The 22775-nt window shown below is 46.4% G+C and overlaps 9 protein-coding genes across 9 annotated transcripts, besides 41 other annotated features; all 9 read left to right on the top strand.

Annotated features, from left to right (window-relative positions):
* Positions 1-22775: part of a sequence feature (heterozygous, Esmeraldo-like haplotype) that runs on past the window's edge.
* Positions 172-1518, top strand: Tc00.1047053507811.100 (amino acid permease, putative; the record flags this gene model as incomplete). Its single annotated transcript, XM_807399.1, has 1 exon — positions 172-1518. One exon carries the CDS (start codon positions 172-174, stop codon positions 1516-1518), a length of 1347 nt encoding a protein of 448 aa, XP_812492.1.
* Positions 1547-1590: a microsatellite.
* Positions 1686-1733: a sequence feature (A-rich).
* Positions 1827-1876: a microsatellite.
* Positions 1920-2032: a microsatellite.
* Positions 2107-2131: a sequence feature (AT_rich).
* Positions 2243-2270: a microsatellite.
* Positions 2329-2399: a sequence feature (T-rich).
* Positions 2431-2461: a microsatellite.
* Positions 2588-2609: a microsatellite.
* Positions 2708-2728: a sequence feature (AT_rich).
* Positions 2764-2797: a microsatellite.
* On the top strand, positions 2828-5980 carry Tc00.1047053507811.90 (hypothetical protein, conserved; the record flags this gene model as incomplete). The annotated part of the gene is made up of 1 exon (XM_807398.1): positions 2828-5980. The coding sequence occupies one exon, from the start codon at positions 2828-2830 to the stop codon at positions 5978-5980; it is 3153 nt and encodes a 1050-aa protein (XP_812491.1).
* Positions 2844-2865: a microsatellite.
* Positions 6103-6149: a sequence feature (GA-rich).
* Tc00.1047053507811.70 (hypothetical protein, conserved) lies at positions 6251-7534 on the top strand (the record flags this gene model as incomplete). The annotated part of the gene is made up of 1 exon (XM_807397.1): positions 6251-7534. One exon carries the CDS (start codon positions 6251-6253, stop codon positions 7532-7534), a length of 1284 nt encoding a protein of 427 aa, XP_812490.1.
* Positions 7723-7751: a sequence feature (AT_rich).
* Positions 7864-7884: a microsatellite.
* Positions 7942-7979: a microsatellite.
* Tc00.1047053507811.60 (vesicle-associated membrane protein, putative) lies at positions 7996-8643 on the top strand (the record flags this gene model as incomplete). The annotated part of the gene is made up of 1 exon (XM_807396.1): positions 7996-8643. One exon carries the CDS (start codon positions 7996-7998, stop codon positions 8641-8643), a length of 648 nt encoding a protein of 215 aa, XP_812489.1.
* Positions 8761-8799: a sequence feature (CT-rich).
* Positions 9142-9161: a microsatellite.
* Positions 9162-9197: a microsatellite.
* Positions 9723-9767: a microsatellite.
* Positions 9987-10007: a microsatellite.
* Positions 10081-10128: a sequence feature (CT-rich).
* On the top strand, positions 10143-11030 carry Tc00.1047053507811.50 (hypothetical protein, conserved; the record flags this gene model as incomplete). Its single annotated transcript, XM_807395.1, has 1 exon — positions 10143-11030. The coding sequence occupies one exon, from the start codon at positions 10143-10145 to the stop codon at positions 11028-11030; it is 888 nt and encodes a 295-aa protein (XP_812488.1).
* Positions 10515-10541: a microsatellite.
* Positions 11172-11205: a microsatellite.
* Positions 11467-11500: a microsatellite.
* Positions 11588-11618: a microsatellite.
* Positions 12011-12047: a microsatellite.
* On the top strand, positions 12119-12676 carry Tc00.1047053507811.44 (phosphoglycerate mutase protein, putative; the record flags this gene model as incomplete). Its single annotated transcript, XM_807401.1, has 1 exon — positions 12119-12676. One exon carries the CDS (start codon positions 12119-12121, stop codon positions 12674-12676), a length of 558 nt encoding a protein of 185 aa, XP_812494.1.
* Positions 12778-12808: a microsatellite.
* Tc00.1047053507811.40 (hypothetical protein, conserved) lies at positions 12970-14799 on the top strand (the record flags this gene model as incomplete). The annotated part of the gene is made up of 1 exon (XM_807394.1): positions 12970-14799. The coding sequence occupies one exon, from the start codon at positions 12970-12972 to the stop codon at positions 14797-14799; it is 1830 nt and encodes a 609-aa protein (XP_812487.1).
* Positions 15029-15097: a microsatellite.
* Positions 15125-15162: a microsatellite.
* Positions 15197-15240: a microsatellite.
* Positions 15309-18155, top strand: Tc00.1047053507811.30 (ATP-dependent DEAD/H RNA helicase, putative; the record flags this gene model as incomplete). The annotated part of the gene is made up of 1 exon (XM_807393.1): positions 15309-18155. One exon carries the CDS (start codon positions 15309-15311, stop codon positions 18153-18155), a length of 2847 nt encoding a protein of 948 aa, XP_812486.1.
* Positions 18213-18250: a microsatellite.
* Positions 18418-18443: a microsatellite.
* Positions 18533-18553: a microsatellite.
* Positions 18641-18692: a sequence feature (A-rich).
* Positions 18843-22253, top strand: Tc00.1047053507811.20 (delta-adaptin, putative; the record flags this gene model as incomplete). The annotated part of the gene is made up of 1 exon (XM_807392.1): positions 18843-22253. One exon carries the CDS (start codon positions 18843-18845, stop codon positions 22251-22253), a length of 3411 nt encoding a protein of 1136 aa, XP_812485.1.
* Positions 21291-21322: a microsatellite.
* Positions 22265-22289: a microsatellite.
* Positions 22339-22367: a microsatellite.
* Positions 22582-22603: a microsatellite.
* Positions 22710-22756: a sequence feature (T-rich).

Genomic DNA, 22775 nt, shown 5'->3' with positions numbered 1-22775 from the left:
ACTGGCGAAGTGGGTGTCGGCGTGCAATGGGGAGGGCCATTATTATTTTTATATTGTGTTTCTGTGTATGCGCATGCATTTTGCTATTAATCATGTCTTCTGGTTTACCTTTTTTTTTTTTTTTACTCTACGTGAAGCCGATTTCCCTGCCGGATTTAGGATATTCCAAAAATGGCCAACAAAGTTGAATATCTTCCACAAGCTAATCACGGGACGTACGGAAAAAATGGGGATTTGAATTCCAGGACCCAAGAGACCAGCGAGAATCCAAAGGAACCGAACTGCATTGTAAAGACGGCAAGGCGCTTGATTCCTGATGGCGGTATTCTCTCTGGTGTTTTTAATCTTGCTGGAAGCAGTCTTGGTGCTGGAATTCTCGCCCTTGCCTCCGCATTTAACTTCTCGGGTATTGTGGCGAGTACCATCTATTTAATTGCCATCTACCTACTCACCGTTTTTTCCATGTATCTTTTGGCAGTGACGTCGCTAAAGACCGGCATTCGCAGTTATGAAGGAATGGCTCGTCAGCTGTTTGGGCGTGGTGGTGATATTTTCACTGCGATAGTCATGTTTATAAAGTGCTTTGGTGCATGTGTCGCGTATGTCATCTCAGTTGGCGATGTTATTGAAGCGTTTCTTGGCGATGATTCTGTGACTGGGTACTGGCGAACAAAAAGCTTTGTTCGCGTTGTCAATTGCATCGTTTTCTTCTTGTTCATGCTTCCATTGTCGCTTCCGAAGCGTATCAACTCTGTACGATATGTGTCATTTTTTGCGGTTTCGTTTATTATTTACTTTGTCATTGTCAGCATTGTCCACAGTGTGCGAAATGGTTTAAAACATGGGCTTCGTAACGATCTTGTTCTTTTCAGGGGTGGAAATGAGGGGATTCAAGGACTTGGGGAGCTCATGTTTGCATACCTATGCCAAAGCAACATGTTTGAGGTATGGAACGAGATGAAGCCGGAGAGTACTGCATTTCGAATGACTTTGGAGACAGCAATCAGTATGTTTCTTTGCACCGTTCTTTATTGGCTTACCGGTTTCTTTGGTTACGCGGACTTTGGCTCGGATGTTACCTCATCTATTTTGAAGATGTTCAAGCCAATGAGGGATGCGATGATGTTTGTCGCGTATATTGGCATTGTCATAAAGCTTTGTGTGGCCTTTTCTCTCCACATTCTTCCGTGCCGTGATTCGCTTCATCATCTTTTGGGCTGGAAACTGGACACCGTTGCATGGTGGAAGAATGCGGTACTTTGCACAGTTGTGTGCCTTATTGCGCTTATTGCCGGTCTTTTTATTCCGAACGTGAACCTTGTATTTGGCCTGCTTGGCTCACTGACGGGTGGATTTATCGCCTTTGTATTTCCCGCGCTCTTTTTCATTTACAGCGGCGGCTTCACTTATGCAAAAACCGGTTTTTTTCTTTACACCTGCACATATTTACTGCTCTTTGCCGGTATCGTTGTAATATGCTTTGGAACGACATCGACCATATATGGTGTTGTCAAGTAATCATGCTCCATTGTGCGGTCAATGTTCAATATATATATATATGTATGTATGTATGTATTTATTTATATATATGAAAATTCTGCATATATTAGTAGGACTAGGGTCAGCTATGGACAAATAATCTATGCCTACTTTTCTTTGATTGCTTTCTGTTTCCTCAAAAACCCATTTTTTTTTTTTTTTTTAATTTTATTTTTGTTGTTGCTCTTCTTTTTTTGGGAAGGGATGGGAATGGGGAGGAAATCTGTGCTTTGTCAAATGATACATGTGTAAATCGTCGAATTCTTTGTGCTTCTGTAATCGGCCACTTTTTTTTTTTTTTTTTTTTTTTCATTGTTGTTTTGTTTTTGTTGTTTTTCATGCGATAAAACTGAAAAAGTGCAAAAATATTTTTTTTTTTGTGTGTGTGTGTCCGTGTGCATGCATGCAGGCATTTGTGTGTGTCCGTGTGCATGCATGCAGGCATTTGTGTGTGTGTCTGTGTGCATGCATGCAGGCATTTGTGTGCGTGTATTAAAAAATTACGTGGTTTCTTTTCCCTTTGATAACGTGTTGAGGACAACTCGGTTATATGTGCGAAAGGTAGGCATATTTATATATTTATATATTTATAGGGAAATGGACCTGTGAGCGACATGGCACACGTTCTTCTTGGTTGTTGGATTGTTGTTTTTTATATTTCTTTGTATGACATTGGCAAATTATTTTGTTTTCCATTTATGTGTCTTCTTCTTCTTTTTCTTTTTCTTCTTTAATACTCTGCATGGGCTGCGTGTGCTTCAATGGCGAATGCTTCTCTGTGATTCATCCAAAAAAAAAACAAAAAACAAAAGAAAAAAAAAAGACAAAAGACAAAAGGCAAGAAATAATTAAAAAAAAAATAATAATAAATGGAAAACGAATTTCGCCTCCTTTTTTTTTTTTTTTTTTTTTTTCTTCTTTTAGCCGTTTTTTGTTGTTGGTGTTTTCTTCTTTTAGTTTCGGCAGTCCTGTTACATCTCAGTCGCATCGCATTCCACAGTGAAGGGGGGAAAGGGGGGAAATTCCCTTTTTTTGAGAACGTCACGTTTTTTTGTTTTTGTTTTTGTTTTATTTGAGAACGAGTCGTCGGGCATGTGGAGAATTCGATTTTTTGTTTTGTTTTGTTCATTCTTTTTGTGTGGGGTGGGAAGTGGGATGGGAGAAACACAAAAAAAAAAAAAAATATATTGAGGCGTAGACAACTTAATGCTTCATTTTTAGCTGTCTTTTTCTTCTTCTTCTTCTTCTTCTTCTTCTTTAATACTCTGCATGGGCTGCGTGTGCTTCAATGGCGAATGCGTGTGTTTTTTTTTTTTTTTTTTTTTTGTTGGATGTTGACTGTAGGTGGGGGGGCGGCAGGTATTTTAACCCGCCGTTTTTAGGCCGGTGGCTTCTTTGCTTCTGTACTCTTACAATGCGTTTGTCACTTCTCGCCTGCCTCTCATGCCTGCTGTTCTGCGTTTGTTCGCCTGTTCAGGCGCTTTGTATGGCTTACTGTGCGTCCAGAGCGGACGGCATTGTGCGGGGAGACACGAATGCATTGCGACACTGGAAATCACTTGAGCAAAGTATGGCTCTTGCTGGCGTTTTATTTTTGGATGTGGAGGTGAATTGCTTGCCGGGTTTTTCGCGGATTGTGCGAGTGGAAACAGGAGACACGGAGTGCGTGGATTGCAACCTCACAGGGGGAGTTGTTGGAATGATTCCATATGTAAATCAGTCTGAGCGCTGTGTGCAGTGTGGAGGTGATAGGACTTTTTCCGAGCTCGTGGACCCCACACACGATGAGATGACAAGAAAGTGCGTTTGCCCGGCGGACTATGAACTTGTGGAGCAGGTAGGCAAACGGCTCTTGGAGTCTCAAATGTGTGTTCCCTGTGGTCCTGATGGCTGCTCTGGGTGTGTATTTCCATACTCGTTGAAAGAGACGGGAGAGTGTGTGTGTGCAAGCGGCTACACAACATTGTATGATGCGTCCTGTGTTCCTACGGAGGTGTATAATGGGGTGGTCGTGGCGGCCGTAGGTGCCACAACGACGTTTCAACCTTTGAATCTTAACAATAAAGGGATTTTGGGTCCGTCAGTAACATCTGTGGTGGTGCGAATTTACGCCATGGATTCCGCCGTGCAGTGTATGCGTGGGATGGCAGTGGGTTGTAGTCTCCTGTTCAATATGTGTGTGTTGATGATGTATGATGTGGATTCCTTGCCTTGCAAGTTGTATCTTTCGGTCCGCGATAAGCGCACTTCCTACCGCCGACTGCCGCCATTGTTTGACGGCGATAATACCGACACCTACACCAGTGACGATGGCGTCCTGCTGGCAACCACAAATATCACGGCCGCTGGTGACCCAATGACGTTTCTTGTGGCAGTGTATGATTGGCGTGGAAATCTGAAGGGACTTCGCCATGTATCCGAGGTGTTGAATCTATGCTGTATTTCAGATGCCGATATCTCAAGTTTCTTTAAAGTCGGATCCAATCGCAGGCTTCGGTGTTTTTTTGATTGGTACAAACTCTTACAGGACGCCGGTCCCACACACTTTTTTGAGCTCTTTATGATGGATTTCACGAACACATCCCGCCTTGTGCCGGTCCCTGTTGTGATGGACTACACCACTGGCAACATCCATCCCCGAAGCCTACGCGATGGGACGTTACGGCGTGCCATGGCAACTGGTTACCGACGACGATTCTACCTGTATGACACTCTTACGGATTGTAAGGTGGACGTCCCACAAGTCACAGAGAAGACACCCTGTTACGTCACAGCACTGCGTCATGTGTTATTTGCTTTGGAAGTGGTGGATGTTTATGGAGATCATCATTCTTTGAAACCTGTCGTTTATCTTCAGTATGCATCAGGCCTGAAGAAGGCTCATAATGGAGATTTGACGGCACGCACTGCAAATAACATAGTAGAGGGTGGTGTATCTGTGCTTTTTATAGCTTCCAGTTCAGTGAATAAAGGGATGATGATTACCATGATTATTTTTTGTATTTTGTGTATTTGTTCTGCCTGGATACGCACGTATGGATGGATGCGACGTCGACAGAACGTGATGCTTAGCATTGGGGCCGTCATTAGGTTTATGGTGTACTTTTGCAACCATATTGGGAATTTGTTTGCTCTCGTTGTGTCATTGGCATCATGGTATATATTTGTTTTGTATAGAGCTCAAGAGCCCAATCTGGGTCTTTTCTTGAGTGATAATTACGTGTTTCTAGAGGCGATGTTATACACAGCCACTGCGGCAAAGGGCATTGCAGTTGTCTATAAAATTGTGGAGCAGTGCAATGCGGATTATTTTGTCATTGATTGGGAGCGAAGTAAAGGGCAATTACTACGTGAAAATCGCATTTTACCTGTCAGCATGTGGCGCTCGACATTTGTTGCAAATGAATTGAATGAACTTCAAGTTCTTCGTCAGTGGCGGCCGCTTCTTAGCATGACGGTTGTTTTGTTTTTTCTCGTTGGTCTGAACTATCTGAAATACACCGAGAGTGTGCCTGTGACGTCAGGGGCAGACGAGGCGGGAACCTACTCCCTCACAGTAATGCGAATAGCGATGGGGACGTTCTTTTGGTTTTCTGTTTCTCTTGTGTTAAACATCCTTGAGTTTCAGATTTACTACCGCTTTTTTTGTGTACATCCATTGCAGGCATTTGTGGACCTTTGCTCCGTGTCGAATATCTCCATCATGATTCTTCCCGAGACCCAGTGGGGTTATTACATTCACGGCGAGTCGATTCATGCACACTCCGATGTCAGCATGGAGGAGTTTCAGCAAAATTTGTACCTGGAGTCTCAAGGCAACCTGCCGGTGCGTGGTCTTGGTGGACAAAGCAAGTGCCAAACATTTGAGGTCTTTATGGGTATATACATGCGTCAATATCTCTACATGTGCTACGCAGAGATTGAAGCAGAGTACCAGCGATCCTCAGGGAAGGCATTGGCACCCATTCGACCGGGCCGTCAATGGCATTTATTAGAGTGTGTTCTTGGTTTTTCCCGTAAGTCACGTGTGTATAACACAGAGATATTAGCGATAAAAACGCGTATCAATAGTGTTCTAAAGCAGAGTGTTCGAAGTGCTGAGGGAACACTGCTTATGAAGTTTATTTTTCATCGTTGGTTTGATCTGGCACCAAATATTTTGTACATGAATGGGCCTCAGTCCGGTGATAAGTCCGGTAAAGATCTTTTTTTTGTGGATGATGTACTTGCCTACGGGAATGCATTTCTGTACGGCCTAGATGTTGATTTGTTTGTACTTTACACCATGTTGTATGCCTCTGTGGATGCCTCTATGCATAATGTGTGGGTGGCGCTTGTCATCACATTTGCGTTGGAGTTATTCATACGGTGGTACCGCATGAGCGAAGGCGTGGCGAACATCAGTTCAAAGACTCTCATAGACGATCGGTTCTTCATATAAGACGACATCTATTACGGAGAAGAAAGAAAAAGGGAGAAGGAATGCGCGCAAACACATTCTGTGGGGGGGGGGGGACAAAAAAGGGAAATATTTATGCATCTCCGTATGTACATTTCCACAAACTCTCTTTCTCTTTTTCCTTTAGTTCTCTCTCTCTTTCTCTCTCTCTGTGAGTGTGTGTGTGTGTATATATAAATCACCACCGTTGCCTCAGTCGTCGTTGCTGTAAGAAAAATTGGATAGAAGCGTGACGGGAGCAGTAGCCGTGGGATGTACCGCGTCTGGCGTGCTCACATGGGGGCCGTAGGGGTTTCAGCCGCCCAGTTCTTTCCTTTCTCAACAGGGGGGACAACACCACCCCCGTCAGGTGCACCCCCGGCACGGCTGGGGGTTATCCAATTCACATCGCGAAACATCAACGACGAAATGTCGTCAAAAGTTCCTTTATTCCTTTACTTTCACGTCCCAAACAATCCGGATGTTGTGGCATATACAGAGCGGCTCAGCGTGCAGGTTGATGCAGCGAATCGCCGCCTGCAAAGTAGCGGCATTTCTGACAAGTACCAGGAGTTTGGCAAAGATCGAGGCCTTGCTATAAAATTGGGGCTTGTCGACTGCCTCCGGGAAGTGGGATTGACGGAAAAATTTAGTGTCGACCCGCACATGTTTCCCATTGTGTACTTTGTCCGCAACAAGGTGTACGCTGACAAGATGGTGGGGATTGTCCCCGAGTCACAGGTAAAGGAGGCGATTGATGCGTTTATTGACTACGCCGTGGAGGAGAGCAAAAATGAGATGAGCGGCACGTCCGTTTTTCAAAAGGTGAAGCGTAGCGACGAGGACGATGAGAACGCCATGACGTTGTTGAACGTCGCTCACACTCGATTGAAAAATAAAGAAATCCCAAAGGCTCGTGAGCTCTTCAAAAAGGCATATGACATGGCCATGGCAGAGACGCAATTGGCGCGTGAAAGGCTGGGGTTTTCAAGGGAAAGGAAGGTGACACAAGAGATGTGGGAGCGTCTCAAGCGTGAGGGGTGCTATAACGTGAGTCCACAGGCACTTTGCGGTCTTGCCATGTGTGCGATGGCCACGAAAGAAAACGCGGAGGCGCAACGCATCGTGCAGCGGGTACGCGAGGAGTTTCCTTTTGCCACACGGGATCTGCGTGATGTGGCAGAGGCGGTGAATCGCATTGAGTTGCTGATTATTGCTGACTTTGACGTGGAAAAGGACAATTATGTGTCGCTGCTCACATACGATGACCTTACACACGACCCGGCTGCGTTGTATCGCCAGCATCTCAAGTTGGCCGTGGCACATTTTGTAGAGAAACGCCACCACAAGGGCATCGAAGAGTGTTTGCGACTCATTCGCGCTGAACCAAAGTTACTGCCTGCGCTAAAGGAAGCAGGGGTGGTGCCGCAGGACCTTGTACTTGGCCCACACGCCAAGACGCCTGCAAGACAAGTCATTCTCGGTATATTTGAAGCGCTTGGTAGCTCAAACGAGCAAACCATCACGGGTCGACAATTGTTACAGAGATATTTATAAGGACACTGTTTCCTTTTGTGTCTATGCATGTCTGTGAGAAGGGGTGTGTGAGTTAAAAGTGCCGATGGGATCTGACGTGTTGTTGTGTGTTCCTGGTGTGGAAAAGCGAATATATTTCTATCGGAATGAAACTGGGGAGGGAAAGGAGTAATGCCCAAGGCGGTACTTCCTTCCTGTCAGTCCCCTTCATATATATATATATATATTTTTTTTTTAAGGAAAGAACGAGGGACGAAAAGAGTGATGAACCTGTGGAATTATATTTTAGGAGTTGCGGATACGCGCCATGTGTCTATTTTCTAAGATGTCATCTTCTTACTCCCCCTCCCTTTTTTTTTTTTTTTTTTTTTGTGTGTGTGTTCGTGTTTTTGGGTGTTGGAAGGGTCCAAAAGAAAAAAAAAAAGGAAGTTTTTTTTTTTGTTTTTGTTGTTTGTTTTTTGTTTTTTAACCCGTCGTGACGGATGCCAATCAAATATAGCTGCATCAACGACGGCACCGTCTTGCTGGCGGAGTACCCGCCTGGCGAGCAGCCGAAGCTGGCGGAGACGATGCAGAAGGTGATCGCCACCGTCCCTGGGAAGGAGTACCGCCGCAAGACGATTGAAGACAAGGAGGGGGGAGTCAATTACCACTACATCAGCAACGGCGAGGGCCGCATCGTGGCATGCGTGACGACCAACGAAATGCGTATGCGAACGGTGTTTGCGTTCCTGGAGGCGGTCGAGCCGCTTGTGCGGGGGAACGTTGGCCCCCCCGGCACGGAGCTCCGCAACGGCAAAAAGCTCCTGCAGCAGAAGATGGATTTCTACAATAATCCTCAGAACGACAAGATCACGGCGCTGAATGATGACATCAACCAAGTAGTAGACGTCATGATGGACAACATGGATAAGGTCCTCGCCCGCGGCGACCGTGTCGACACGCTGCACGAGAAATCCAACACACTTGCCGACCAGGCGGAACAATTTAAGCAGCGATCAACACAACTAAAGCGGAGTATGTGCCTGAAAAATATTAAACTTACACTTATGATTATTGGAACAGTTGGCGTCGTCATTCTCATTATTGTGGTCATTGCGTGCAAGCCAAATTTTTCAAATTGCAAGTGAGAAAGTTTTTTTTTTGTGTGTGTGGTGATTGCTTTGAAGGGGGATGAGTGAGAACGGGAGAGAACGTTGTGGGTGGGGAATGGAAGAATAGAGCGAAAGGAAAAATCCCACAGGGGCAGAGGGAGAGAGGGAGAGAGAGAAGGAAAGAAAGGGAGAAAACGAGATTGGTAGAATGAAAAGCACGATGGATGGAAAAAAATGGGATGTCGTTATTTTTATGTGCGTTCCATTCTGTGTGTCAGTGTAAATTTTGCGGGTTTTTTGTTTTTTTTTCTTGCATTGCCTGTTTATTTCTTTAATGGTAATCCAACCCTTACTTTTCTTTTCTTGCAGCCTTTTTTGCGTGCACGTATATAGTTGAGAGGGAAATGGCCTGATGTTCCCACTTCCAGAAGGTATATATATATAAATATATGTCTTCTTTTTGCCGTTTTAATCGCCCCTCTCATTGGAATATGAGAAGAGAGAAACAGTGGGAGTTGACAATTTCATTGGGGGTATATATATATATATATATATGTGTGTATTTGTGTGTGTGTGTGTATGTGTGTGTGCGCTCCTCATTTACACATATCTTTACTCCTATGCAATATACATGTGTAACCGTAATTTATGTACTTCCACATGTATATTGCCTCCACTTCCTCTTTCTCTCTCTATTTATATACATATATATGGGTGTGTATGAGGGGAGATGTGCGTAGATGGGAACTTATGGAGGCCGGAGCCTTTGAGCAAACACCCCTCGTTATGAAGAAAATGAATCCAAAGTAAAGAGGAAAAAAAAACAAACTGATTTCTCCTTCCCTTTTCAAATAGAGGGGGGAAGTGGGAGGGAGTGGAAAAAAAAACTGCAATGAGGGGAAAAAGAGAATATGAAGGAATGTCAAAAAAAAAAAAAAATGCAATTTGAATTATTCGGAAATAATATTAAGATTTAAAGGTATCCCCCTGTGAACTGAGTGTAAAACTCTCTTACCCCTTACAGTTTGTGGACTTATGCGCCAAAAAGAGGGAGCATAAAATTGAAGGAGTGAATGCGGTGTTTTGTCTTCTTTGGTTTTTATTCACCTCCTCCCTTTTTTTTTTTTTTTTTTTTTCTTTTTTTTTTTTTCTTTTCTTTTCTATCTGTGCATTCTGTGTGTGTTCCCGTAACATGCCTCTTTTCCTTTTCTTATGGTTTGTTTTAGTTCGCATTCTCCCCGTACGCGTCACAACGGGGTGGGTAAGTCAAGGCGGCAACACACACATAAGCACAAGCAGCCCATTTTGTGATTCCACAGCAACGAAAAGTTTGTTTGGTCGGTTGTGTGTGTGCGTTGGTTTTCCCTTTTTTTTTTTTTTGTGTGTGTGTGTGTGTGTGTTTAGTTTTTACCCTGTGAACGAGCGGGCGTGAGTGTGTGTGTGAAGGAAGGCGACACACGGGGAACTGCGAAGGAAGGAGAGGACGAGGAAGAAGAAGAAGGAAGAAAAAAAAAAAAAGGACAAGGAGGGAATAAATGGGGTCGTACGAGAACGTTGGTTGGAAATTTGTGGAGGAGGCGGTGATACGTGACAAAGGCTACGATGAGGAAATCGTTCTTGCCTCCATCCTGCAGTCGTATTTCATCCGACAGGGATTTGTGGAATCTCTCACCGCACTTAATGAGGAGCTACGAGAACTGCAGACAATGACAAGGACAGGGACGACACCGATGGCGGAAACATCGGCAACAACAGAAACGAAGGAGGTGACCGGGCGTCGTGTACGGCGTAATGGCAAAGGCATTTGTGTCAATCAAGAGGAATTACGCAACGATGTCGTGTCACATGATGATGGAAGGAAGAATAGTAATGGAAGCGGAAAAAACAGTGGTACAATTCATGTCTCCAATGATAATAAAAATAATAATAATAATTCGGTTGGTTGTAAGGGTGTTGAAACTGTACTGGAGTCCATGAAGAAGCGCAAGCGTCTGCAGTTATTGTGTCTAAATGAGCAGTACGAGGACGCGGCCGCATCCCTTCCTCAGGGAAGTGTGTTCATAGTAAAACTGTTGGCCATGGAGGCCATGAAGCGTGCAAAGGGTGATCAATCAGCGGCGTTACTCTTTCTATGTGAAAAGGTGAGTCCGCTGATTGCCGACATGTCTGATGCAGCGATGGCACATCAAATTTATGTTGAAACCTTGGCAACCATCACGGGGACGGACGCGACGGAGTGTTCGGAGGCATCCCCGTGCAGAATTGCCCGTGAAGTGAATGAGTCGCTTCTGGACGACCACGAGCCGAGCGCACTTCATGTACTTCTTTCGTGGTCGGAGTGGCAGGCGATGGCGAAGGCGAAGGAAGGGCGGGAGGCAGACGGGAGGCAGTTTCCTTTTCTAGTGGGCATGGAAAGACCGTAGGCCGCACACCGTTCTCTACACCCCTCCCTCAGTAACTCGCAAATAAAACGAGGGATGATGGAGAAGAAAAAAAAAAAAAAGGAAGGGGAAGGGGAAGGAAAAAAGTGAAAGGACGGAATTCTTAAAATGCATTTGTGCCTTTTTTTGTTTTTGTTTTTTTTTTGTTTTTGTTTTTTTTATGACGATGCGCGTGCTTTTTCTCCTCCGTTTCCCTGCCCCCGTAATGTGTAAGGAGACAATGGAGCGGGAGAAACAAAAAAACTTTTTCCCCCCTCCTCCTACCCTCACAAACATTCCCACGGCGTTGATATTATTTCTGCAGGTCGCCAACATCGTGCAGCCTTTTATGCCGCCTCTTTGCTGAATTACATAAATACAGAAGCATATATATGTATTCTTGCCCTCTGTCTGTCTGTGTGTGTGTATGTCCCCATGGTTTTTTTTTTTTTCTTTTTTTTTTTTTTTTATTTCTCTCTTGCGTTTTTCCTCGCACTTTTTGTGGGGCAGGAGGCAAGAAGGAGATGTAACATAGCGAAGGACAGAGGTGGGGGGTCAAAAAAAAAAAAAATAAATAAATTAATAAATAAAAGAAAAGGGGGAGATGAAAATGCAAGAAGGAGAAGGAATTTAATATATATTATAAAGAAGAAAATGGAAAGGGAAAAGTGGGAGGGAAGTGTTATTTGCGTGAATGCCTGTCGTTATCCGTAGAGATTTTTTTTCCGGGTGATGCGTTCTGTGGGGATGTGGTCTGAGTCACAGTTTTAGGGTTGTTTTCGCCGAGAAGCGAACTTTGTGTTTACCGTGACGTTTCTCGTATAGAACGACCCAAGATGTCATTGGTTTTCTCCCTCATGAGTGAGCGAGAAGGAGATGTCGCGACAGAGTCTGTGGGCCTGTTGATATTTTGTTCTTGATCCTACTCCATATACCGCATGTGTACCAAAGGGGTGCATAAAAGGGTAATTGTGGAGTCTCATTTTTTTTTTTTTTTTTCCTCTTTTCTTTTCTTTTCTTATTACTTTTTAATTGTTCTGCGTTCATTCCAGTGAAAGGGAGCCCTCGTCGTAATCGTTCCGCTTTGGTTTATGGCTGTTGTACACATCTGCAGACATGGTCAAGACGAAGACAATTTTGAAGGGCTTTTGAACGGTCGACGTGATCGCCCGCTCACACGGTTGGGGCGGGAGCAGGCGACTGCGCTATCGCAGAAATTAAAGGAGAGAGGAATGACGTATGACATCATATTAACATCACCATTGCAGCGGGCGAATGAGACCGCTCGCATCATTGGTGAGGCTCTTTCTGTTAATGTGGAGACGGAGATTGAACTAATGGAGCGTGAATTTGGTGTGCTGACGGGAAAGCCTATGGAACAGATCAGAACGCACGCCGGGGAAAATGTTGTACAAGGGGATAGGGTCTTGTACTTTCTTTCTGTCGATGGGGCGGAAACGTTTGACGAATGCTATGATCGTGCCGCCCGTGTTTTACGGCGTGTGGACGCCAACTTTGCTGGAAAACGTGTACTGCTTGTCTGTCACGGGGATATTGGCAAGATGCTGCTTGCAGTAAGGAGAAAAATAACGTGGCGCGAAGGCATTATGCTGCCGTATTTTGCCAATACTGATGTTCTGGAGACATAAAACACATGTGAACTCTTAAGCAGACCTCATTTCTGAAGTGTCTACCTCTATCCGGTATATAAATATATATATGGGACGGACTGGGGGATGCTTCACTTTCTTGTGTGTATGTTTGTGTGTGTGTGTGTGTGTTTATTTTTCTTACCCACTATTACCATCCTTTTTCTTCTGTTGTTGATGCTGCTGTCTCTTTTATTTGTCTCTCTCCGTTTGTTTGTTTTTGGTCTATTGGTAATATATATATATATTTCGGTCGTTGCTTTTTGGTGAAAGTGTGTGCTTTGCAAGGACGGATGCCACCCAAACGATGGAATGCTCCTTCCATGATGAGCCCTGCAGAGACGATCAAGGAGGCTCTTGTCCGTTACATCAAGAAGGAGATTGAGGACAACAACTTTCTTGGCCTTGTCGGTGAGGAGTTGGACAACATGGCGAACATGCTGGCGACATGTGGCTCTAAGCGGGAGGTGTTTGACTGGTGTGAGACACTTATGATCGGGGAGGCCGTTGCGGCAGAGGTGACAAAGCGACGTGTCGATCGAGGGCCTCCCTTTGATGACACCCCTGCTGCGCCCACAATGTCTGCCCCAGAGGGGAGGAGTGCGGATGGAAATAGAGGTAAGGGACGACAGCTGGCGGCAACAGGGAGGAAAGCTGGGAAAAGGAAAGGCACGTTGTTATCAAAAGCTGCCGATAAAAGTGGCGCCGCTGCGTTGAAACCAGGATTTGTTGAATGCGGTTGTTTTGCCACAACACACGCTTTCCGCGGGAACTGTGCCAACTGTGGACGCATCATATGTGAACAGGAATCGAATGAGAAATGTTACTTCTGTGGGTTGGACCCATCAACGTGTGTGGCGTATGAAATCAAGGTACAGGAGGGCCTCATAGGTGCAGCCGCGGTAGCGAAAAATCAAGAGGAATACGAGGCATCCGTGAGGAAGCGGGATGAGCTCTTGCACTACGCAGAGACACGTGCTAAACGTACAAAGGTGATTGACGATCAGACAGCCGTCTTTTTATCACCGAAGAATGCGTGGATGTCACCAAAGGAACGCCAAAAGGCAGATGAGGACGAAGCGCTTGCAGAACGGCGTCGCAAAGTGGCCGCAATGCACCGCGCCAAGGGGGCGTATAGGGTTCACTTGGATATCATGAACCAAAACGTATCACTCGGCTGCCCAGAAGGTCCAGCGGTGGAGTCGAATGGTCTTGCCTCCTCTGAGTCGTCTGTTAGCTGTTGCGCTGAAGACGAAGACGACGGCGAATACAACGTTGAGGAAGCACGGGCATTACCACTCCCCTCTCTCATGCAAAAAATATGGTATAGTCTGGATGGCAGTGTTGAGAAACCCTCCACGGCGAGTAGCACCTGCGTCACAAACAGAGAGGAGTCACCGGTGAAAAAACCCACAGGACGTCGTGTGGTAGAACTGTCGCGTCGCGTTCAGGTCAATTACTACGAAGACGACGCGCATTTATTTCTGGAGGCGCAGAAAGAACGACAGGAGGAGCATTCTCAGGTTGAATCGGATGGTCTTGATGCGGCGCGTGGCGGTGCGGATGCGGAGGAATCAACCATAGACGAGACGAATGTGGCGACGACAGGGGAGACTGCCGTGGTGGCAGACATGTCAACTGGTGTGTCCACCCGTTTTACACCTTCACTCACGATGCGCATAAATGATGACGGTATCTGCCTATCAATGCATCAGCCATGGGCAGGGCTACTTGTGAGTGGCATCAAGTTCCACGAGGGACGTGTGTGGCATACAGATTATAGGGGTCGTCTTTGGATCCACGCGGCCTCGACACAGCCACACGATATTAAAGAAGTAGAGGAACACTACTCAAAGTTTATGAAACCGACTCAACAATTTCCAAAACATTATCCTACACGCGTGTTGCTGGGATATGTTTACCTGGTGGAGTGTCTGGACCGTGACACGTACCGTGAGATGTTCACTGAAGAAGAAATACAAGTAGACTCACCGTTTACGTTCATCTGTGCGGAAGCCAAGGCGCTGCCTTTTCCATTGCCCATGAACGGTGATCATAAGTTATTTCGTATGGATCACAAAGTGCACACTGCCGCGCGAAAGCAACTTTTGGAGATTATGTAATTGGGACTATTGTAAACGGTAGATCTTCTTCTTCTTTTTTTGTTCTTTTGTTTTTGTTTTCATTCTGTTTGCGTGTTTTCTTTTGGTCACTTTTTTGGTCGGTTGATACTAAGCGTTGTGTTGTTTCTGTTGACGTTACATCTGTTGTGTGATGTGAATGCCTCTTTTCTTTTCCACAAATGCTGCTCCTGTTTCTTTTCTCCCTTGTGTTGTGTTCCTCTGCTTTTCTTGTTTGTGTGTGTGTGTGTGCGTGTCTGTGTGTGCGTGCGTGTGTGTGTGTTTGTATGTGTGTGTGTGTTCGTGGCGTTCTGTTCTCTGCGACACCTGCGTGTATGTGTGTGGTTGTGTGTGTATTTATGTGTGCACCTGTTTACTTATCCACACGAAACCGTACAACAAATAAATAAACAAAGAGAGAGAGAGAGAAAGAAAGAAAGAAAGTGTGAGGGTTGGGGTGATTTTATTCTTTTGGGAAAAAGAACGAACGAGAGGCGGGGGAGGAGGGAGTTATGCGTAAGCGTGAGAGGGAGAGCAGTGGGAGCAGCAAAAGCTCCTCAGATTCGCTTTTCTCTTCCTCCAGCGATTATAGGAATGACACACGGGGAAAGCGGAAACACACACGTTATAAAAATAAGGATAGTGAAAGCAACAACGATAAGCCGAAGCCGGCCGCTGCCACATGGGAAAAACTCGCGGAGCGCAAAGCTCTGCTTGAGACGCGGGACAAGGAGATATCGTTGCTGGAGCAACGCCGTGGGGCCAGGAATAGCAATGACTCCTACGATGATGACGACGATGATGATGAAAATGCCTGGCAGCATCACACGGGCAACAGTGGGGAACTAAAAGGCAATCATCATAAAAATAGTATTCTGAATAGTACCCTTCGTGTGGATGAAAATTTTGTGCTGAGCGATGAGGACTCCGGCGATGATCCCTTTGGAGCTGCCGCGTCCACACCAAGCGAAGGTGAGGCTGATACGGGCGAAAAGGATGGCGACATCGAGGACTTTCGGGAGAGGCTACTTGCCCACGTTCAACTCACCTGCGCTGCAAAGCGTGTTGGTACTGTAGACTCAACCGTCGCCGGTGTAACACCCGCGCATGCGCTGCAGCATCTTAAGGAGGAGTTGCTGAAGCCCGTCATGTCAACTGCGCTCACGGTTGTGAGTGCAACAGATGAGTCGCACGATCTTATGGCAGAAATTGTGTCGGCCAAACTACCGCCTCCTCCCCCTGAGGATGTGAAACGGCTGCGTAAGTTGCAATATGTAGACCACAGCACCATACAATATCCGCATATTCGAAAGGAGTTTTACGTTGCCCCTCCAGACGTCAAGGACCTCGATGCGGATGAGTTAAAGCGGCTCATAGCGGAGCTGGATGGAGCAAAATTGCGTGGACGTGATCCACCTCGACCCATGCGTACTTGGAATGGTTCAGGTCTACCAGATTCAGTTCTTGATTTGCTAGCGCGTGAAGGGTTTGAACAACCATTTGCCGTGCAGTCTCTTGGTTCTCCGGCGTTGATGAGCGGTCGCGACCTCCTCATTACAGCCAAAACAGGTTCTGGAAAGACACTCGCCTATCTCCTGCCGCTTATTCGTCATTGTGTTGGGCAAGAACCATGTGGAAAGGGTGAAGGGCCTATTGGCCTTATTTTTGTTCCCACACGTGAACTGGCTGCGCAAATTGCCCAACTGGCAGAAAAGCTGTGTGTGGCAGCCAAGCTGAGATTTGTTTCCTCGTACGGCCTAACACCGCTTGCAGACAACATCAGACACTGCAGAGCAGGATGTGAAGTCATGGTGTGCACCCCAGGTCGACTTTTGGATCTTCTCACCGTGAATGGTGGAGCCGTCATTTCGTTGCGGCGCACATCTTTTGTCGTGATTGATGAGGCAGACCGCATGTTTGACAGTGGCTTCATGGAACACGTGGAGGCCTTTTTAAAAAATATTCGTCCTGACAGACAATTGGCGCTCATTAGTGCAACCATGCCAAAAGAACTGAAGAAAGTCATCATACGTCATATGCAAGATCCTGTGGAGGTTACAGTGGGGGGCAAACCTACTCCCGCCTCGAATGTCGAGCAGCGCTTTTTCTTTTTTGATGAAGAAGTGTATGAAGTGGAGGAGGCGAATCGCACAGAAGATAAAAAGTTTTTAAAACTGCTGCAAATTCTCAGTGATGAGGGTGGTACTGGACAGCATCTCATTATCATATTTGCCCAACGCAAGGAAGAGTGTGACGAACTCTTTGCGCGTCTTTCTGCCTGTGGTTACCAGAAGCGTATTGCCGTTTTGTATAGTGGCATGGACCCATTAGATCGTGAGTTTGCCTTGGAGCATTTTGCTCCTGGCAATCAGTTTATTCTTATTGCAACAGGTGTTGCGGAGCGGGGTCTTGACATCCCGTATCTGGAGTTGGTCATTAACTACACACTTCCAGATCACTACGAGGCTTACGTGCATCGCATAGGTCGCACCGGTCGCGCTGGTAAAAAAGGCAAGGCGGTAAGCTTTTTTATGCGTGGGAAGGATGACGACTTATCCGTGGAACTCTGTGAGGGCCTTGAACGTGCACAGCAGCAGGTACCAGAGGAACTATATGAGCGGGCTGCAAAGTTACGAGAGAAACGTAAGGAGGGCATTGTACGGCACAACACGGGGTTTTACAGGGGTTACATGAAGGCAAAGAAGCTACGCTTTACAGACCGCGGTCAAGAAGAACAATTTAAGGCGGCAGCGCGGGCAGCAGGGCTTGAAGAGTATTTATCCGCCAGCTCCTGCACGGACTCGGATTTGTCTGACGGTGATGAGGATGGGAAGGAGGACGGTATTGAAATTGTTGCAGTGCAGGAAGATGGAACCCGAGGTGGTGGCGGTCGCAATGAGGAGGATTCTACAGCCCTCATGTTGTACAGGGACACTAGCGCCCTTACACTTTCCTCGCAGCAACAACAAGAACAACAGGAACGTCTCGCATCTGCACTTGCGTACGCGCGGAAGACGACTGACTCCATTGTTGATCCTTCCAGTACATGTGCTCGTTTTGAGGCCGAGTATCCCATCAACGATCTTCCCGAGCGCATTCGGTTGCGGATGCAGAGCGCGAATTTGTTGCGTTCTGTGCAGGAGGAAACGGGAACTACAATAATCCGAAAGGGTGTCTTTTTTGACCGAAAGTACAAACACTCCCACCGCCTGCGTGAGGGCGTGCGGCCGCTGTACCTGCTACTTATTGGAAAGACCGTGGAGGCTGTGCGTGCAGCGGTCAAGAAGCTGAACGAAATCAAGGAAGAGGCGCAGAGCCGAATTCAGAATAAAGTGTCGGCTCTTGGGGCCGAACTGTAAGGAGGGGAACAGAGGGAAAGAGAGGGATGGGAATAATGTCCCTCCACACACACAATGAAAAGAAGAAAAAAAAAAAATAGAAAAAAAGAAAAAAAGGATGCAACATGTGGCGGGAAGGGAATTACAAGAGAGCAACGAAAAGAAGAAGGGTGCTGGGCGGCTGGACAGTTTCTTCAAGAGATGTGATGGCTTCTACGTTTGATATTGTCATTACCGCCCATTTCCTTTCGGATGCAAAACGAATAAACGTTTCTCTTTTTCTTTATTATTATTATTATTATTATTATTCGTTGTTTTGTTTTGCTTTCTTTAGGCTGCTGCTGCTGCTGTGTCTTCATTTCATTGTCTTTTCTCTTGCTGCGGAACTTCCCTTCCTTAAAAAAAAAAAAAAAAAAAAACATCGTGCGTCTGCTCCTTTCTGTTCATTAGTTGTTGTTTTTTATTGCTGTGTGTGTGTGTGTCATTACATTTTGTTTGTTCACATGTTTTCTTTTTCTTGCTTCTTACTTCTTTGTTTTTTTTTTTTCTCTTTTGTTTGTACACAAGTCAGTTGCTCTTTTGACTGTGAACCGATTAATTTCTTTTTTTTTTTTTTATTTGGTTTGTTTGTTTTAGAATTGTTTGCGGTACCTGCTGCACCGACTGGTCGGTTTCCCCCCCGGTTAGTACTGCCACTGCGGCTCTGTGATGGCGGAGGCAACGCGGGTGGCGAGTCAGATTCTTTTCCAAAACTCCCTTGCGGAAGTTGTGCGGAAGTTGCGCTCCGCCAAGAAGAGCGAGGCGGAGGTGATTGAGCAATGCATCGCGGAGACACGGAAGGAGATTACATCCACGGTGCAGAGTGTGAAGGTCACAGCGGTGCTGAAGGCGGTGTACTTCTCTATGCTCGGATACTCCGCAGCATACGGGGCGTTTAACATTATTGAAGTCATGGCTGATAGATCATTTGCGCACAAGCGTATTGGATACATGGCGGCATGCATCACCTTCACCCCGAAGACAGACGTCTTGCCGCTTCTGACGGCATTACTGAAGCGCGATCTTGCAAGTGCTAATCAGTACGAAGTGGGGTTTGCGCTTTACTGTATTTCCTCTATCTGCACAAAGGACATTGCGAGGGACCTTGTTGTGGATGTTGTGAATCTGCTGAATCATCCACGCAATTACGTCCGCAAGAAGGCGGTGCTTAGTCTGTATCGCATATTTTTTGAGTACCCTGACGCCCTGCGGCCAACGTACCCACGGCTGAAGGAAAAGCTGGATGATCACAGCGAACGTTGCGACAATGATCCTGCCGTACGTGGGGCGGTGGTGTGTATCCTGTGTGAACTTGCTCGCCGCAATCCAGCGAATTTTCTTGGTCTTGCTGTGCCTTTTTTCTCGATGCTTTCCACCGTACACAGCAATTGGACGCTTATTAAAATTGTGAAGGTGTTTGGTTATTTTGCCCCACATGAACCTCGCCTGGGGAAGAAACTTGTGGAGCCGATAGCAAATCTCATTTGTGCAACAGGAGCAAAATCTGTTCAATATGAATGCATACTCTCTGTAGCCAATGGCATGAGTAAAGTGCCATCATTAACGAAGTTGGCGGCAGAGAAAATAAAACTATTTGTGGAGGATGCCGATCAAAATTTAAAGTATTTGGGGCTTGATGCCATGTCTCGCATGATGCGGGAAAATCCGAAACTTCTTATTGATCAACGGGAAGTTATTCTTGCATGTCTGAATGACATGGATGCCACCATCCGACGTAAAGCGCTGGAGATTCTGCAAGGAATTGTAACAAAAAAGAATATTGTATCCACCATAAACAGTATGATGGAGCGACGTGTGCGGTCTCCCCCGGATGAGGAGTGGTCAAACCGTGTTATCGCCACAGTCATTGAAGTTGCCCAGACCGATGACTATACCCTGTTGCAAGACTTTGAGTGGTACTTTAGTATATTACTGGACATCAGTCTCGTGAATCTCACCGCCTATCAACATGGTGCTCTTGTGCAGCGAGAGTTGGTAACGGTACTGACGCGTGTGAATGCGGTGCGGCAGTTTGGTGTTCAAGCAGTAAGTGAACTGCTGTGTAATTCAACGCTGCTCAACTGTGACGCTACACGCTCAACTCAGTGGCAGATAATTAAAGCGGCGGCTTTTCTCTGCGGTGAGTATCCCTACTGGCTGCTGGATAAACGTCTCACATGCGAACGACTTTTGAGTGATCGCATTGCCGCGATGCACCCCGAGGCGCAGGTGGCGTGTGTTGCTGCAGTGGGGAAAATAGCAGCGTTTGTGCATCAGCCTTGTCCACGACATTTAACTTTGTCACATGGTGAGGAGGAGTTAAAACTACCAGACGATCCAGTGACAGATGCCGAATTACGGGCGGTCATTCTCCCGCAACAGGAGTCTGAAAAGGAAAAGGACGACGGAGATGATGACAAGGGGAAGGAGGAGTACTCTGGCCTAGAGCTCTTTCGTCACAGCATTTACCCAGACGTGCAGGAACGGGCCCATTTGGTCTTTTACCATGTCGACACGAACCCAGATATTGGCCCAACCTTCTACGTGGAGGAGTTGTTGTCTGTCGCCGTGGGAGCGCAGGATGCGGTGAAACCGCCGGATGATCTTGACCTTGGCGAGCCATTCTGCACGCACCTCCCCTCGTTAATGCAGCCATCCGATAGCGACGATGATGAGAACATGGACGATGGCGAAGTCGAGTTTGACTTTTTGGGTGCCGACGCGGTGGAACTTCAGCGACGGAAGGAAGAGGAGCGGCGTGGAGAGGTGGCAGCATTTTACATCAAAGACACGACGCTCACGCGAGAGGAGTTGCCCGTTGATGTCCGACTGGAGAAGGTTACGGCGGCCTCCCTGCACCTTCATGGCACCGGTCTCCATGTGCCACGCAAGACACATTCCATTAACCGTGAACTTTTACGGCCGTCTAATTATGTCGCGGCGAACCCCGCACGACGACGCAATGAAGAAGTGGAGGAAGATGAGGCTACGAAAAAGTTCCGCAATGTTGATGTCACGCGGGCCCTTGCAGCGGATGAGAAGCTCCCAGAGCCAATCCCATACACACAATCATTGCAGCTCCGTGCTTCTGTGGGACGTGGAAAGGAGGAAACACAGGCAGCGGCAGCAGCAGCAGCAGAAGCGGCGGCCGTGTTTGACCCCGTTGTGCTACTAGAAGAACGGCACCTTCGTGTTACAGCGAATGTGGTATCATGCCATGTGCATAAGGAGTGCACATTGCTAACTCTCGAAGTGGAAGTGTCAAATCTGGCAAGTAGCAGCAGCGCATATGACGTCCAGCTTTGCATTAAATACGATGAAGACAATTTTACAGAGCAAAGTGTACAGTTGGAGTCACTTGATTTCAGTGACACAAACAACAGCAATTCAAATAATATTCATAAGAATGATGATAAAAAAAAAAAGAGGGAGAATATAGATAATTCAAATCAACAGCAGCAGCAGCAGGAAAAAAAGGGGGAGGAGAAGGAAGAAGAAGAAAAGGGGAATGGTGGGAGCGGCGTCACAGGTGTGTGTCTCGCTGAACGCATCAAGGGCTCGAAGTCTGTGTGCAGGAAGATGGGTATTCGATTTATTTCGCAGCTTCCACCCTCGCTTGTCAAGCCCCTCACGTTTATCCTTGCGTACACGCGAGGCAAGAAACCGGCAGCCACAACGTTACAGTTGCCTCTTTTTTATCCTTATTTCTCGAAGATACCGAAGGACATTCCGCCCGCAGAATTCAGTCAGACTATCCTTGGGAAGTTTCTGTTGGCGGCACCAATGGTGTCTGGATTTGTTGACGTCAATTTAACGCATGTGCCACTTGCAATGCCGCTGATACAACAGAAACTACGGCTGAAACCGGTTGAAATATTTAAGGATGTCGCATCATTTTACGGTGTGTTGCATGCGCGGAAGTCGACGGCAGAGAAGGCACACGTCGCTGTACTTCTGCGCGAGGACACGGTGGAGGGGGACAAGAAGGGTATAACTATCATGGTGAAGGCCCATCAGACCTGTTTGGCGGAATCGCTGGTACAAGAAATCGCCTCACTCATGATACAGGAGGCTTCTTGACGTGTGTGGCTTTATTATTATTACTATTATTATTATCTTTTTGTTGTTGTTTGTGTGGCGTTAGTACAAGGACCGTGAAATCTTTTTTTGTTTTGTTTTGTTTTGTTTTGTTTTTTTGTCTGTTTGTCTGCTATTTTTATTTGACTTTTCACGCCTCACAGCTGTAATTACGAGTGCACTGGGGTACATGAAGGGCCACCGCCCCGTTGTTATCGGCATTGTTGATACGACTCACCTCTGTGCTGTGCGTGCCTCTATGCACACGATAGGGAGAAAAACAAGTGTATGATTGCAATAAATAAAAATGTATGCACACTGTCTCTCTCTCTTTTTTTTTTTTTTTTTTTTTTCTCTCTTAGCCTGCAATCAACGATCCACTTCTCCCCCATCACCGGCCGACGCCGGCGAACGACAGAGTGCGGGATAGGCGGCCGGACAAGAGGCAAGGAAAAGCGAAACAAGAAAAAAAAAAATAATAATAAATTTTAAAACAAAAAAAAAAAGGGGAAAGGGGAAAGGAGG

The sequence above is a fragment of the Trypanosoma cruzi genome, genomic scaffold (assembly GCF_000209065.1).
Source record: "Trypanosoma cruzi strain CL Brener 1047053516459 genomic scaffold, whole genome shotgun sequence".
Classification (NCBI taxonomy): Eukaryota; Euglenozoa; class Kinetoplastea; order Trypanosomatida; family Trypanosomatidae; genus Trypanosoma; species Trypanosoma cruzi.
This window is presented reverse-complemented; position numbering and strand designations above follow the sequence as displayed.